A 15,916-nucleotide genomic window follows, 5' to 3' on the forward strand; every position below is an offset into this window, starting at 1 on the left:
CTCTGCCACCTCTACTCCGCTCCCCTGTCCATCTGTGTTATCTGGAGGGAAATGGACAGTTGACGTTTTGAGTTGAAACTCTTCATCTGGACTGGAAAGAGGGAAGAGACCTCGATATATAAACGTCAACTGTCCATTCCCCCCCCACAGATGCTACCTGACCCGCTGAGTTCCTTCAGCGGTTTTTGTGTTGCTCCAGATTCCAGCATCTGCAGTCTCGTGTCTCCACCAGTATTCTGTTATCCTTCCCCTCCTCAGGCTGTGCTGTAATGGAGCAAAAAAAACAAACTGCTAGAAGAACTCAGCAGGTTCCAGGACCTCGATCCAAAACATCAACCATCCTTTTGCCTCCACAGACACAGCTTGACCCACTGAGTTCTTCTGGCAGTTCATTTTATTTTGTTCGAGTCCAGCATCTACAGTCTGTTGTGTCTTCATGCTGTAATGATTTGCTTTCCTTCTGCAGGTCGAAATGGTATCTCCATCACTCTCGTCACCCAGTATGACATTCACCTGGTTCATGCAATTGAGGAGGAAATAAGTGAGTTTAACCTGCTGCAGGGTGTGTTGGGGTGGAGATGGTAGGGGCACTTCAGCTCTGAATATTAAACATGACTATTTTGTTAACAGAGACCAAATTGCAGGAGTTTCCTGTGGTTGAGGATGAGGTCCTGAAGATTCTTACCCACGTCAATGTAACTCGGCGCCAATGTGAGAGTGTGAGTAGTGGGAGCACCTGCTGGGGCTTTGGGTTCATGTTTAGTAAATTTGGAGGGGGGTGTGGGGGCTGGAGTCTGTGACTTCCACTGGGGAGATGCATGTTCCATAACCAAGGTCACTGTCTCCCTGTTACCCCAGCCTGCTGTATTCTGCATTGCTGACTTTGTTTCATTTGCAGGAACTTGAGTCGACTAACTTTGATGAAAAGAAAGAAATCAATAAACGGAAGCAGATGATTCTGGAAGGACGGGTAAACATTTTCAAATTTACTGTGGTGGAGTCTGTAACATTGGTATTTGACACTCCTTGTCTCCTACTGTTTACACTGAGTTTTGTTTTCCTTGTTCAAAGGACCCAGACCTGGAGGCAAAGAGGAGAAAGGAGCTGGATAAACTGAAGGAGAAGAAGCGCAAATTTCAGGAGAGAATGCAGGAGACTCTAGAGCGAGAGGCTGCCACACGACTCAAACACAGACTGCTGAAAAAGCGAAGAAAACAAGAGAAGATAGCACTGAGGAACCCTGGTCCTGGACAGGCTCAAACATAGAATCATTTATATGTGTCATTCAAAATGGACCTTTTTCATCCCTTTAGGGCAATGCGGGAGTGTGCTCGTACTGAAATTATGCACTGTAAAATATTTGTATGTTGAAACTCCAATGCAATGTAAATTCAGTTGAACAGTGTCTCTCTGTTAATACTGCTTCTTGTGCTGGATACTTCCCTCAGCTCATCCCATTTCACTGGCTAGGCTACTTGCAGGAAACACTTCTCCAGTAATCCATGCATTGAGTCAGAGAACCCTTTCCACACCACAAAAGGGATTAAGATCAACAGATGGTCACTTCAGTGACTAACTTTCATACTGCATTATAAATTTAATTGTGAAGGGGATGAATCAGTTTCATACTGTGCTGACTGTCTTGTATGCCTTGAATCAAGAACAGTTCCTTCATGTTTGATATTGATCCTAAACAGCTGGACTGTGTTGTAACTCTGGTGTGACAGCTATACTGTGTACTCTGGAGGGAGGTGGTAACACAAGTGGCTCAGGTAATATCAATCATTTTGCATTTAACTATGACAGTAGAAGTTGTAGAGAAATTCCCTCTACCAGTTAGTGGGATCAGTGGGTAGGCAGGCAGTGATGCCAGACAATGAAAGGACTTCATTGTTGTTCAGGAAAGGAAATAAGGGTAAACCCAGCAACTTCAAGTCTATGGCAAGGAAGTGGCTGGAAACTTTAGTAGGGACAACAACTTCAGTATTTTGTGCAGTTTTGATTTCCTCATCATAGGTGTGCAATGAAGAGTTACAGCCTGATTTTTAGGTTGGCAGAGAATGGGTCAACTGTGTATTCACAAGAACTTAGAAGAATGAGAAGGGATCTAATTGAAACATACACAACCCCAACAGAGTTAGGCTGTATGGATGCAGAGGGGATGTCCCCTGGCAGAAGGGGGGGTCTCAGGATTTACAGTAAGATATGTAGTAATGATGCTTTCATTAGATGGAGACTAATGCTTTGGCAGTAGAGCTATTGCAGGCCAAGTGGCTAAATATTTGTTGTACATGGATAGATTTCTAAACCCAAAAGGCACTGGTCATGGAGAAAAAGCAGGAATATGGTATCGAGATAGATAATCATTGTATTGAATGGTGGAGTAGGTTAAGGGCTGGATAGCAAGGATTTATTGAAGACAAATTGTCCATAATGATAAACCATGCAGTGTTAGTATACAGACTTAAAAATGTCAGTCAACAAAAAAAAAGCCTGTAGCAGTACAGCTAAAGGAATTAGATTATGAACAGATTTCCAGCATTCACTGTTTTGTTTTTGTGGTGGTTTTCTTTTAAGGCTACTGGAGCCACTGCTTTTTTTGATTATGGAAGCTGTACAATTTCAAAATATGCAGATGACTAAACAGCATGATAAACAATGAGTATGGTGATAAGACTTCAAGAAGATCTGGAAAGACTGGTGTACAGATAACTGATTAAACTTAACCCTAAAAAGTATAAATTTTGGCAGATAGACAATACAACAGGCACAATTTGAAAGTGGGTGCAGAAACACAGATAAAGGTGGATGTACACAAAAATCTAGGCAGCAGGTCAGCGAGAGATATACAGCATACAGGCACATCAGCCCACCCGATCCATACCACCCACCCATTTACACAAATTATGATGCTGGGGGAGAAAATAAGGATTAGCATAGGATTGATGCAAATAAGCACTTGATGCAGTGTGGACTTGGTGGGCTGTTGAACTCCTTGACATAATAGCCAATGGAAATGTTTTAGCCTGTCCTTGCTGATTCACTGTCAACAATTCCAACTCCTCCAGTGTTTTTGCCTGCATAGTTTGTTGGGAGATACCCATAACTTTACAAGTGTCATATTTTCTGGCCACCCAGCTACATAGTCTGGTTCTAAACTGTAGTTAAGACTTTTTAAAAAAAAATCAACAAAAGGGATGTTGGATTTGAGGCATGGATTATAAAAAGCAAGATTACAATGTTTGACAACTACTGGAGAATTGCATCTAATTCTGGTCAACACAGGTTTGCAAAAGATGCAGCAAGGTCCCTGGGGACAGAGAATTCATTGCTGTAGCAAGCTGGACAGGTATTTAGAACATTTATCAAATCAAAGGGTCTGGGCAAGTGGATAAATAGTGGTTCTCACTGACAGTAGGGTTAAGAACCAGAGTGTATACATTTAAGGCGATTGACAAAAAGAACTGGGGTGACACTGCAACTATTTTTCACACCACGAATGGTTACAACCCAGAATTTACTGATGTAAAAGATGGAGAGTCAACCATAGCTTTCAAAAGGGAACTGAAGCAAAGGATTGACTGGAATGCTGTTGCAGACTCAGTACAGGCTTGATGGCCTCCTTTGTTGTAATGATTGTAATGTTTAAAGACAGTGACCAGACTGTGGTAGAGTCATTGGCAGTACAGGCTGCTTTAACGGAATTCAATTTGTGGATGAAAATTCCATGGCAGAATTTTAGAACTAATTTGAATACATGGCTAACCCACTACCATGTAGTATTGAGGGAGTGCTGCACTGTCCAAGATAGCCTTACACTCATGACATTAAACAAACTTTGACTTTCTGCTCAGATGGATGCAAGATATTCTCTAAGCAGAAATTAGAGCAGAAAAACATCAGCTAAAATTCATCTGGTGGGGCCACGAGCAGGATCCCTCGTCCTGGAAAAAATGAACAGTGCAAATACCTCACTCTTGTTCCCCAGAGCCAAATTGCATATGCAGCCCAAGGCAATGCTCCATTTCCAATAACCACATAGAACTAAGTGTGCACAGTCTAATAGTAGCATGAATTAGAAGAATTTGGTTAAAACTAGGGCCAAAAATGCATTGTTGTAGATGTTAACAATGTGCAATTACCTTTTCAATGCCATGTCCGCACAAAAATAGCAGCCATTAACTGGACCCATCACAGCAATCAAGTACATTTTCTTTGCAAGTATTTCATTTACTAAACTCAACATTAGTTTCTACATACTGGAGATTGAGGTGCTCCAGTTTTCCTACCCCTTCTCAGTTCTGGCTATTCAGTTCAACTGAATAGCAAGTTCAATTTTAACACCCAGTATTTTATGAAACTGAAACCTTGAGTTACAGGCCAAATCTGATCCAAGGGGTGCAAATAATTCAAGGTTAGGAAGCACAATTTTCTTTTCAAGATACAAGACAAATTGAAAACAGTGTGATGCAGAGCTAATTTTATTAATGGTGCATGTTACAGAAGCAAAGTAGATTAAAATGAAAACCCAGACAGGATTAGAAAAAAACACTATTTTCCACTCAACAGATGCAGAACCAGCACCAGGTTTGTAAAGGATTTAAAAATCAGAATTTCCTCTTCCTGCTATATAAAATAAAACAGCACAAAGCAGAAGTCAGTCATTGAGGGGAGGGTGAATGAAGGTGATCTCCAATAGATTCATCTTTAATGGAGGGCTCACAGCTGGATAGAATGAACTACCGGAAACAAATGCAACTATGAACTTTTAACAATTCTGCCAGGAAGCCAAAACAAAAAAAAAACAAGTTTCATAAAGGAGAAGTCCCTTCAGCCAGACCCTGTGCCCTAAAACATTTTGACCATTTGACAGGAGGGCCTGCAGTGTTTGCCCCCGTCCTGAGCCCACAGTAGCTGCCGTCAGACCATTGGCCATCAGCAGGATTGGTTGCTGAGTGAGATCACTGCAGGAGGCAGAGCTGCCCAAACCCTGCACTTCAAACTTGCGGCCAGTGGACATAACTGACTAAACCCAACGCATTCCTCAGCCACGGAGCCTTAGTCTTCACATCATTGCTGTTCATACCACAGAACTAATGGGATCGAGGCCTAGCAAAAAGGAGTTGGGCAGTGAGGGGCGAGGTCAAGTGCGGGACAAACATCACTCCCATGCAGCTGTTGCCATCAATGGATCAGAGTCCATTGAAAGTGAGACAATGGGCCCAAAGTAAAGGCCTGTGGTGACACTCACACAGTTATGCCTTTGGCAGTAAAACTGAATTTCTGGACAGCCGCCGCCAAGAGTTCTCCACATTCTGCAACACAGCACTCAGAGTTAATTGGAAGGCTCCCTTGAAGAGGTGGTGATGTTCTGCAGTCAGCTTTGCCTGTACTGCCCCACCTGGTAGAATTTTTTTTGCCTGAATTTTTGTGGGACAGAATTTGTAGATTTTCTCTGTACAACAGCAACTTGGCAGTGCAACACCACAGTGGCACAGAGAATAGGTCCAGGAACAATACACCCTTTCCAGGCTGATCCAAATGCTGTTGGTGTAAAATCCCAGCATTTATTGTGTTTTAGACTGTAATCCTAAACATCATACATGAGCTCAAGAGATAATCACACACACTTTTTGCCATTAGTTACCTGCTTTCTGCTTGTGATGGAATCCTCCTTTTTCCAAAACAGCTTTGATTTAAAGCGAGCTTCTGTTAGACTGGAGCCCAGAAGCCACTGCCAGTTCTTGCACTGGTACCAATGCCTACACAAAAGCCTTTCTAAATGCTCTTGTTAAAATAATCCAGTAATTAATAGAGTGCCCTCAAAACTAACAAAGATCAGTATTCTAAAAGCTTTCACATCTGATTATCCTTTAGCCAGCAGACAAGGCTTAAACAGCCACGTAGACCTCCTTTGCATAGTTCAATCCAGTCAACACACTGAGCCCAGCCCAACACCCCACTGTGTGAAAACATCCGTGCAGCCTCTCCTGCCACTGACTGCTTCACTAAAACCACTCAATGTGTTCAACCACCTGCCTAACAGAAGAGTGCAACTGCCCTCATGCCCCAGCTGAAACCACCCCCCCACCCCACTTTCTGTATCAGGCGATCTAGAGTCTGTACCAATTATCCACAGCTCAATGCCTTTATGATCTTATCATTCTGACAACCAGAAGCTAAATCAAACTGTTTGGAAGCAGGTTATAAAAACAGAACACCAGGTGAATGGGTGGGGGATGGAGAGGGCAAACATCCATAGCTGCTGACATGGGTTCAATCACCTCTTTGCACTGGCTTGGTTTGACTGAGAACTCTTCCTGGGGAGAGGCGGTCAACATCAGCTTTCCCAAGTTCTGGGCATTTCTAGTTAAAATGCAAAATTTGCAAAAAGAAAACTGAGGAGCAGAATTCTCCCACGGCCCAGTACTGGAATCTGACAGATAGTCCACAGTTTACCCTTCACAAACCCCAACTTTGCAGACGCATTTAAACCAATTACTGTGGAAGATTTGAGAAAGCAATGTGAAATGATAGCATTGGGCAGAAAGCCTACACTTCAAGATCAACCTTAAAGTGAACAAAGGGGGTGGAGGCAGAAGGCAGCTCTGTGTCAACTGGGTTTTGCCAGAAATTAATCTTCACTTCGACGTTCTAACTGCTGGAATTTACAGGTTAAATCGCTAATTGTAGCGTCCAGAGAACAACTGAGAGATATAATGTTCCCCTTTTATTCCCAAAACCAAGTAAGGTCTCCCACCTCCTCCAGGAAGCAGGCAGTTCAGATGTAGCAGGTAACTGTTATTGAGTGCGAGCCCCTCCTCTCTCTCTCCCTTGTTCGACGAGGTGGGAGCAGGGTCTCAGCGGCGTGGGCGAGTTGCGTGGTAACAGCAATAGAGTTTAGTAGATGTGTGAGACCAGGCCTGGCCTGGCTGACAAGGCACACAAGTGCCCTCTATTACTTCATTCCTCCAGACAATCTCCTCGTCTCAAACTGCTAGCAGTGGTCTCTCTCTCTCTTTCTTTCTCTCTCTTTTTCCTCCTCCTACTCTCTCCCTTTTCTCTTCTCTTCCTCTGGTTTGGTTGGTTTCTCTCTCCTGTTGCTCTCTCACAGTTGATGCCTCAGTAGTCGCAGTGGAAACAGGTATCCATTTATGTTTTTTTTCCCAGATTGAATTACTGTTGAACTAAGCTTGGCTCAAGCCTAGCTCTCCTCTCCTTAACCTGGCGAGACAAAGGGGACATATCAACCAAACAACCAACTCAATCCCCACTTCACATTCAATTTTCATCCTTTGGCAACAAGATTCATTGGCAAAAAAAATAGCAGAAACCAGGTGGGCTCAATCTAACCCTCTTTCCCACTTCCCAGCGAAACCACACGAGATACCCACCCCAAATCCAATCCAACTCTCCATTCCTAGCCTATGTTGTGCTAATCCCTGCTCTAAACCCAAGTCCATACCAAGATGCCATGGTGGCCCCCAACCCCAATAACATGCTCCTGTCCCACTCTCTCCAATACACTATACCCCTGGATTTCCTCTGCTCCATTCCTGACCCCAGATACTGCTCTGACTTCCACTCCTTCCATCCTGTGCTACCCTCATTTCCTCTCCCCCAATCCTAATCCCATCTCCACACTCCCCAACCTTATTCCACAGCCTAATATTCTTCTCCTACTTAAATCTGCCCTTCATCTACCCTGATAAATGCCCCAGGAACTCCTCAATTAACACTTTCTCAACACAACTATTTGGGACAGCTCAAGTTAGCTGAAGATGAAAGCTTTAAGGGAATGGGCAGATACCAGTCTCCACACCACCCCCCCAACCCCAAAAACAGTGTTTGTAATCAATAATGAGAAGCATGCTCACGTTCTAATACTGTGACAGCCCGGTCACTCCATGTTGATATGCACGTTCTCCCTGGTAAGTGGAATCCTGCGACAAGGCCACGTCGATCTGAGACTTGAATTCATCTCCCAGATAACTGTCCTGCAATTACAGAGTTAATTATAAAATACATCTGGAAAACAGTTATTTTTAAAAAGTCATCCACAGATGAAATCAGTGCATCAAGGCTGGATTTAGGATATTAAGTCCCAAATCTGCAAAGATTACAGTACTTGACCAGACAATGGGGGAAGCAAGTGGGAGGGTGAAAAGGGAGCAAGAAAGACAAAATAAGAGAAGGAAAAAAGGAATTGGGCTGGGTGGGGATGGGAGAAAGAGGGGCACGGATGGTGGGAAACTCCAAAAGAACTCGGGCCAAATAATTTAAAGCAGAGTCATGAATAGAAGATCAAAGTTCTCAAAGTGCACTAAGGAAGGGAACAGATAGACCATGGTGGTGAGATTAAGGTGGTTGTGGTGCCAGCGAGGGAGATGAGGAGATAGAGCTTACTAAGCTTCAAGAGGTTTCCTGTACAGATTGTGATTTACAGTTCAGCCCTGCAGCAGGAGATTCTTGCCCTCTGCAATAGTTTTCCATTGTCAGTGTAAGCAAGCTGCACTGAGGATTTACCTGCGAGAGTTCTGGCTGAGACAGGCCTGGTTGGCTCATCTGCGAAGGCTGGCTCATGGAGATGTATCCTTGGGTAAGCGGGCCCTGAGAGAAAGGCTGCGACACCACATCTTGGCTGGCCTGGCTGTTGGGCAAGTTGGCCTGGCTGTTCAGCTGGTTCCCCAGGCCACGGTTTCTCTGACGGGCCCCACGGCTCAGCTTCCCTTTCGTAATTCCACGACCTTCAAACAATAGAGAGCTTTAATATTGATGGGAGCTGGAGACTCCAACACAAAAACCACCATCCCTCTGTGAGCGTGGGCATGTCTCAAAGAAACTGGGTCAGACACAGGAACAAGTTGCACGTACCTGCTGCAGGACCATTTGCCTGTCCAAAATAGCCAGGTGGAGGCATTGGAGGCATCATCAGATTGAAGGGAATAGGGATGTTCATTGCAGCGACATGGCTGGGACTGGCTCCAATCATTCCGATCTGGTCATGGGTCTGGAAGTACATGTTGGAAGGGCGACCTGCTGGTAGTAGTGGGGGTGAAAAAAGAAAAAGAGAGAGAGGGAGGTAGAGATATGCAAACATGAGAAATATGACAGAGACTCAAAAATCTTAGTGACACATCAGAAACAAGTATATCCCTCCCCAAAATCTCATTTGGCCTCTGTAACCCTAACACACACCTCTGCTTGATCCTACACTTACCTCTTAATCCCAAGTGTAAGTGTAGCATTTTCACACTTGCACAGAGAACAAGTAATAGAAAGCAGTCACCTGGCCCTCCAGCATAGTTAATCCTTGCCTCATCCTCTTTCCCTCCTGATCCACAAATCACCATTCCTTTTGGATGCTGAACTTGATCGTCCTCTGCCGGGAACACGACTCATGACCCCCGGCCCTCTGAATTGGAGAATTCCAAATATCTACCAAAGGGGTCATCCCATTTCTAAGCGGATGACCTCTTACCCTGAATTTAAGCCCCTAATTCTAGACTCTCCAGCTAAAGGAAACAGCCTCCTGGAATCTTTTGTCTCATTGAGATCACCTCTGTTGAACTCCAGGGAATGAACCCATCTTCATCTCTCCCCTTACCCAGCCCCTTAATTTCTAGACTCAAACAAGTAAATCTACAATGCACCAACTACAATAGCAATATAGAATAATTCTATATAAATGCACACACATAACAAGAGTACAGAAACACAAAGTTTTTAGTGTAGTGGTTATAGTCCGAGGCCAAGGGATGAGAACTTCTTCAACCAATTAAAAGGGACACATTAAGGACTCACATACCAACTTCAAAAGGATGAATCTCATGATCACAGTGTTAGGAATCCAACCAACTTGAACCAGGCCAGGACTGGTTGGACATTTACCATTCATATTTTAACTCTATTCTTAAACAAATCCAGAATCAAGTTTTCAGTGCCAACGGTTCTGAATTCAGGTAAAATTACCTTGGCCACTTCGATCATACACAGAGCCTGGGATGATGGCTTCTCTGGCATCGTACATGGCTGTGGTCATGAATCTAGCTCCCTGAAACACAAGGATATTAAATTAAAGCAAATCACAACCTACTGAAGAACTAATTTCAATGTTGGAAGATACTCAATTTAACGACAGACCAAAAAACTGAGATGGTAGAAGCAGATACGAGAGCAACATTTAAGAAGCATGTTGACAGACACGCACAGGCAGGGAATAGAGGGATACAGACCATTTGCAGACAGATAGGATTAGTTTAAATTGGCACAATGGTCCTCACAGACATGGTAGCTGAAGGGCCAGTTCCTGTGCTGTACTGTTCTATGTTCTAGAACTTGTAATGGAAGGGATACATGAGGGAAAAGGATAAGCAAACTGAGTTTGCCAGGAGGAACCAGACTGCAGCCCCTCTAATTAGAGCTCAGCCATCACCCAAGTACAGACAGCACTGCTCATAAGCTGCCAAATGCCTGCAGCAATTTCATGCAAAGAATTGAAACTAATAAAATTGTACACAGGGAAGTTTCCCAAAACTCCAGTTTGAAACAACACTGGTTAAAGCAGCTAGTTGTGGGGTGCATAAATGTTTCCAGCCATTTCTGTGTAAACAATCTGCCACAACCATCTGCCCACGTCAGACAAATTGCTGTGTCTACAATCACAGATGGGTGAGCAGCTAGCCGAGGATAGACCAACTGTCAGCAGGCTTGGAAAAGAGATATGCTTTCCTTACCGGGTTGATGGTATTGACAAGCTTCCGGGGTTTGCTGAATTGCATCAAACTCTCGCGGAGATTATTCAACGGTCCCTCCACTAGCACTTTCTGCTCTTTATAATAGTTCAACAGGTGATTCCACAGTGGCTGTTTGGACAGAGCCTTTGGATTCCCCACAATAATTACACCATATCTGCATACCAGAGGTTACAGAAAACCCTTTAAGTTTCAAATGAGACAAAAAAAACTCCAGCAGAATTCCCCACCTTACCCAGTCCCCATCCATCCCACAAACTTAGTTTTCCTATCTGTTCATTCCTCCCCAAACCCTTTTTTCAGTACAGAAATTAAATGACTGTTTCTCTCAAATTACATAACAGACCTTAGATAAAGGTATAAAGAGAGTGTCATAGGCAAGCAACTGTACAACACCCCAATGGACTGTCACTTTTAGTGTTTAATATGGAATAGGAATGGTGCAGATGCCTGCAGACTTCTGATAGAGCACTGCATAACACATTCAACCCTCATTGAGAGACCCCACATAGACCCATGGGCTACTACTACTTTAATCTCAGAGACATCAGAAACATGTATATCCCCTCCCAAAATCTTATTAAGCCAAGTAAACTATCAAACATCTCTCCTTGATTCTGCACTCAATTTTTTTTTTGCAATACTCCCTCTTGCCATAACTCCTCACCTTGCCCTTGTCAGGGCCACGTTCAGACGGCGAGGGTCATTGAGAAATCCAATGCCCTGATGTTCATTTGCTCGAACACATGACAGGATGATGAAATCCTTTTCTCGACCCTGGAAAGCATCCACACTGGCAATTTCCACCTCCTAGAAGAAGCACACAGGAATTTCACAATATAGTGCCTCCTCCAACTACCAAACAGAAAACCTCAGCATGCTGAATGCTGCTATGATAAAACAGTTTCACTCTGATTTTTACTGCAATGATTACCTGCTGCTGAGGAAGCCTCAACTCTATTTTACATTAGAAAGGCCAGTTAGTGACAGAGCATAGTCCTGACAGCATTGCTTAAAAGTACTACAAATGTATTGGTAAACAGTACCTGGTAGAGTTTGGTGTGCAGAGAGCCACTGAACTGCATGTACTGCACCAGGTATGACCGCTGCCCCTCATATGGTGTAATGATGCCAATTTGATCTGGTTTGGCACCTGCTTTCAGAAGTTTAGTGGTGATCTTCTCTACATTGGCTGCTTCCGTCCTGAAAATAAGGCAGGTTTCAACTTTGTTACTAGACAAGACAAAGATTGGGGGTATATCCCTACCCATCATTACAATGTTATAATTCTGATCAGCACGGCCTCTGCACTCCTGCCTCATTTCCAAGAATATTAACAAATCATTTTCCACAGTATCCCCAGCTGGATATACATGTATATATAATGCACAAACTATTCCTGTGCTTTGCCATCATAATAGTGATTGCACTAAATACGGCTGACAGATTGTGAAGAGGTGGTCTTGCCTCCTGCTCCTGGCCAAACAAAGGCTGAAGAAACCAAAATAAATTTTAAAGAATTGTTTTTAAAAGATCTAAATGAAAACATACATTTTCTTCCCTAAAATGGCTAAAGTGTTTGCCTGAAGATCTATTAACTATGTACTCACCTATTAAGGTAGGAGGTGCCCGAACTGGCAATTTCCTCCTGGCCTTGAGTCACATAGAAAAACATTGGTTTGTCAGGCTGTGGCCACTGGAAGTCGAAACCTTTCTTAATACGATCCGCTGTGAACCAGAAGTAAACCATCAGAGGAACAATTCCACAGACCCATTCAGAACAAGCTCCCACTGCCTCTCTACACATCCATCAGCATACACTGCATTTCTACACACATTCAGTGAGAATTCTTTCTTCGAGATTTTAGTACAGTACCGCTGGAAAATAAACTTTTGCTAAGTGAAATTACTGGGCATCTAACCTGCCTGCTAGACCTGTTGACTATACCAAGTCAATAGGGGGTGAGTTAATGTTAACCATTAAAAGCCAAGATTAACTAATTTACCAATGATGCAGAGATAGCTGGGCTTAATTTTGAACCAGTGGTACTATGTACACTCACACTGAGGCTGTGGCTCAATAATTGTGATCCACTGCGATATTTATGGCTAACCAGTTTTAGTTAGGGGAAATGAGGCTTTTGTTTCACCTGATCTTCAGCATCGATCACTATTCATAATGATACAGGAATAGCACCCTTAAAATTACTTGTAACATAATATACACTTAAAACCAGTGGTTTTTGAAAGAGGTAATGAAACTTCCACTAACAGTCATACTCGCCATGACCAATATACCATGTCCCAATGAACACCAGCTTTCAATGCAACAGGCCTAAATGCAGAAATTGTTTGTCAGCACTCCCCCTCCCACCCATGAAAATGCCACAACAAAGAAAACCAATGAATGACCCTTGGGTTCAGGAAAATGGATGATTTATGCAGCATTTTGTAAACTCTCCCTGCCTCCAATATTTTTACCTGCAGTAACACCATTTTGCAGCGAGCCCTCATAGAAAATGTTGGATGGGAAGGCACTGAGTGCTGGGTGCATCCGGTACTGGACTTGCAGGCGTATTGGTCGAATTCCCAGAACGACCAGGCGCTCAAACAGCGACTGTGAGAGACCAGCTTTCGCAGCTTTCTTGCACATAACCACTGGACCCAGTTGGCAATGGTCACCAACCAGGATCAGCTGTAAAGAAAAAACAACTCAAATTCACAATTATACCCACTAAAGGCACTAACTTTGTGGTTGACTCCCAAGAAATAAAGTAATCTCACTTGATTTGTTTCAAGATTGGCTGTTTTTTTACCTGATTGTGACTAGCTGGTTTGTTCAAATGGTAACCATAGTTTGTTCATACAATCCAAGGAACAAAAGGCACAACAAAAATAGCCATTTGGGGTTAGTCAATGACATCAATGAATTTATACTGCCTACCAAGAGCAAAGTCCCTTATAGCTTCTCCCTCCAAGTTCAAGAAAATTACTTGGAAGGACCAAAGAGAGTCAGTTCGTCAGCAGTATTAAGTCTAAATTCAGCCCATACAGTATCTTTCCCACAACTTCAACTGCAAGGTTCACAAAGTGAGCAGATCCAACCTGCTGCACTACAAGGACACATCCAAATATTAACTATGCTGCAAGGCCAATCTGGATCATAACCAATTAACCCAATTTATTAGTCTTCACAGGAAAATTCAACACTGGGCCCAATCACCTCTTAGGGAATCTCAGTCCTGAACTTTATGGCATGGCCCCTTGTATTCTTATTTACACAAGGTCGTTATAGCACTTAAATCAGAGTGTGCTGGAGATGAAAGGCTAAACCCCATTTGCTGTCATAATTGGAAAGCCATTCCATTCCCACCAACAGTCTTTTAACAAAGCTGCACCAACACCGTGCACATAACATACCTGTTTTGCTCCCAAGACCACTGGCACCATACATTCAGGCTCTGTGGCCTGGGTGCTCTCATCAATCAGAATGGATCGAAACTGCATCTTAGCCAAACGAGGGTCACCAGCTCCTACACAGGTGCAGCAGATAACATCAGCATTCTACAAAAGAACATGGTACAACAGTTACGAGGCAAAGAATCAGAAGGACTGCTGCAGGGCAAATATAAAAAATACAAACTCCACGTCCAACTCAAGTGCAAGGGCAGCCAACAATCTTCTTTACCAGGATTCACAAAGCAGGGACATCCAGACATCGCTGTCAACCTCAACACTATTGCCATCCACAAGATCCTCACTGACTGTCTCCCCAAATAATAACAAATTCACTAACATATAGTATAACATTTACAAATATCATTTTCAGAGCAGGTGTGCAAGCAGGTGATCTTGTGAACTAAGAAGCACGTGATTTAATGCAATGGATAGCAGAGTTCAGATAAATTGATGAGCTTCTTACCATCAACAGCTCACGCTCTGCTGTCCTTTTAAGGGCACGGTAGCGTTTTTCATCTGCAGATGACAGCTCGCCAGTCTCATCCTTCAGCTGCTGCAGCTTCTGCAATTCAGGCATGCTGGAGAGCAGAGCAAATGGATATTACATGCTGTAAATGCATTGCTAACCACAGCAAGAACGACATGCACAAGCCAGAGAGGTGAGCCACTTTTCAAGTTACAGCAAAGCCCCAAGCATTGGATGCTGATGCACGTGGGCAATGTGTTTGGCCATTTTAGTTACTGGTGGGCCTCTCATGAGCAGATAACCACATGACAGCCATCCTTCTACCTTTACTGAAACCAGGACCACCTGTACTCCACAACAGCATTCCTCATCTAGGCAAATGATGCTGGTGTGTCCAAGTGTCTAAACTCACAGACTATTGTGTTTGAGTGCAAGAGCCTTAACCATGCAGGTCAGGAATGACCCAGTTATGTTCTAAACCAGTTTTAAAACTACACAATGCTCTCAGCTCTTATTACCAAAGAGGCTGTACTGGGTAGGGAAAGGACAGGGTATGTAGTCAAATATTTATTAGACCTACACCAGATGCAGTAACTGGACACAAACCCACCAATTACTAACTAGTTTTGGTTAGAAGCTATTTTAAGTCCATTGTTTGAGCTTTGAGAGTGAATGGAATCATAGGTTAGGGTTTGCATAGTACAGGTTGGGCCATAGTACAGTTGCTTCTCACCTGTCCATGTTACGGATCTGATTATGTAAAGCCAAGAATGAGACTGGTGAATCAATAGCTTCACGACTCTTGGCACACAGCCTCACCACTTTCAAGCCTGTGTGGTGGATCTTCTCAGTCAACTGGTCCACTGCAATGTTACTTGGAGCACACACGAGAACAGGGCTATAAGTGAAGAAAAGCATGTTAAAGCCCTGTAGCACCAATCCATCCAACTGAATCTACAGCACTAGTAGGAAATTCAGACCACACTAATTGAAGGAAACTGTTAAATAGCTTGCACAAACGTAGTTTCCCAAATAAAATTTTTTAGGAAGACTTCCATGCCAACATTGGACACTTTCATAAGCAACTAAACCCTTTGTTGGCTGAAATTAGTAAGACTGCACCCAAGTCTTAGAAACAGACCCATTTTGTTGGGAAGTCTGTACATGGGGATCCTAATTCTTAAATTCATGATTAAAGCAAGAAAAATAGTGAGAGTATATTGAAGAGCAAACACAG

General features: G+C 43.3%; 2 protein-coding genes across 5 annotated transcripts in view; one reads left to right on the forward strand and one right to left on the reverse strand.

The window, feature by feature from the left end:
- Positions 1-1,417, forward strand: part of LOC127582727 (probable ATP-dependent RNA helicase DDX49) — a 5,916-nt gene extending 4,499 nt beyond the window's left edge. Inside the window, exons 2-5 of the mRNA XM_052038288.1 lie at positions 467-541; positions 631-719; positions 899-970; positions 1,072-1,417. Coding sequence (XP_051894248.1) covers positions 467-541; positions 631-719; positions 899-970; positions 1,072-1,266 — 431 coding nt within the window. The 3' untranslated portion in view covers positions 1,267-1,417. The remainder of the gene's footprint in view (positions 1-466; positions 542-630; positions 720-898; positions 971-1,071) is intronic.
- Positions 1,418-4,453: 3,036 nt separating this feature from the next.
- upf1 (UPF1 RNA helicase and ATPase) overlaps positions 4,454-15,916 on the reverse strand; it is a 61,102-nt gene continuing 49,639 nt past the window's right edge. For 2 of the 4 annotated variants that reach the window (XM_052037815.1, XM_052037813.1), the window contains exons 12-24: positions 15,413-15,577; positions 14,677-14,791; positions 14,175-14,318; positions 13,236-13,449; positions 12,365-12,482; positions 11,801-11,957; positions 11,422-11,564; positions 10,737-10,911; positions 9,973-10,054; positions 8,875-9,036; positions 8,527-8,747; positions 7,878-7,997; positions 4,454-7,224 (exon numbers count right to left, since the gene is read on the reverse strand). In XM_052037815.1, the coding sequence (XP_051893775.1) occupies positions 7,881-7,997; positions 8,527-8,747; positions 8,875-9,036; positions 9,973-10,054; positions 10,737-10,911; positions 11,422-11,564; positions 11,801-11,957; positions 12,365-12,482; positions 13,236-13,449; positions 14,175-14,318; positions 14,677-14,791; positions 15,413-15,577 (1,813 nt within the window). In that variant the 3' untranslated portion in view covers positions 4,454-7,224; positions 7,878-7,880. Of the gene's footprint in view, positions 7,225-7,877; positions 7,998-8,526; positions 8,748-8,874; positions 9,040-9,972; positions 10,055-10,736; positions 10,912-11,421; positions 11,565-11,800; positions 11,958-12,364; positions 12,483-13,235; positions 13,450-14,174; positions 14,319-14,676; positions 14,792-15,412; positions 15,578-15,916 lie in introns of all 4 variants that reach the window. The other 2 variants (XM_052037814.1, XM_052037812.1) reach the window with 1 other exon arrangement.

Source organism: Pristis pectinata, chromosome 24 (assembly GCF_009764475.1).
Source record: "Pristis pectinata isolate sPriPec2 chromosome 24, sPriPec2.1.pri, whole genome shotgun sequence".
Classification (NCBI taxonomy): domain Eukaryota; kingdom Metazoa; phylum Chordata; class Chondrichthyes; order Rhinopristiformes; family Pristidae; genus Pristis; species Pristis pectinata.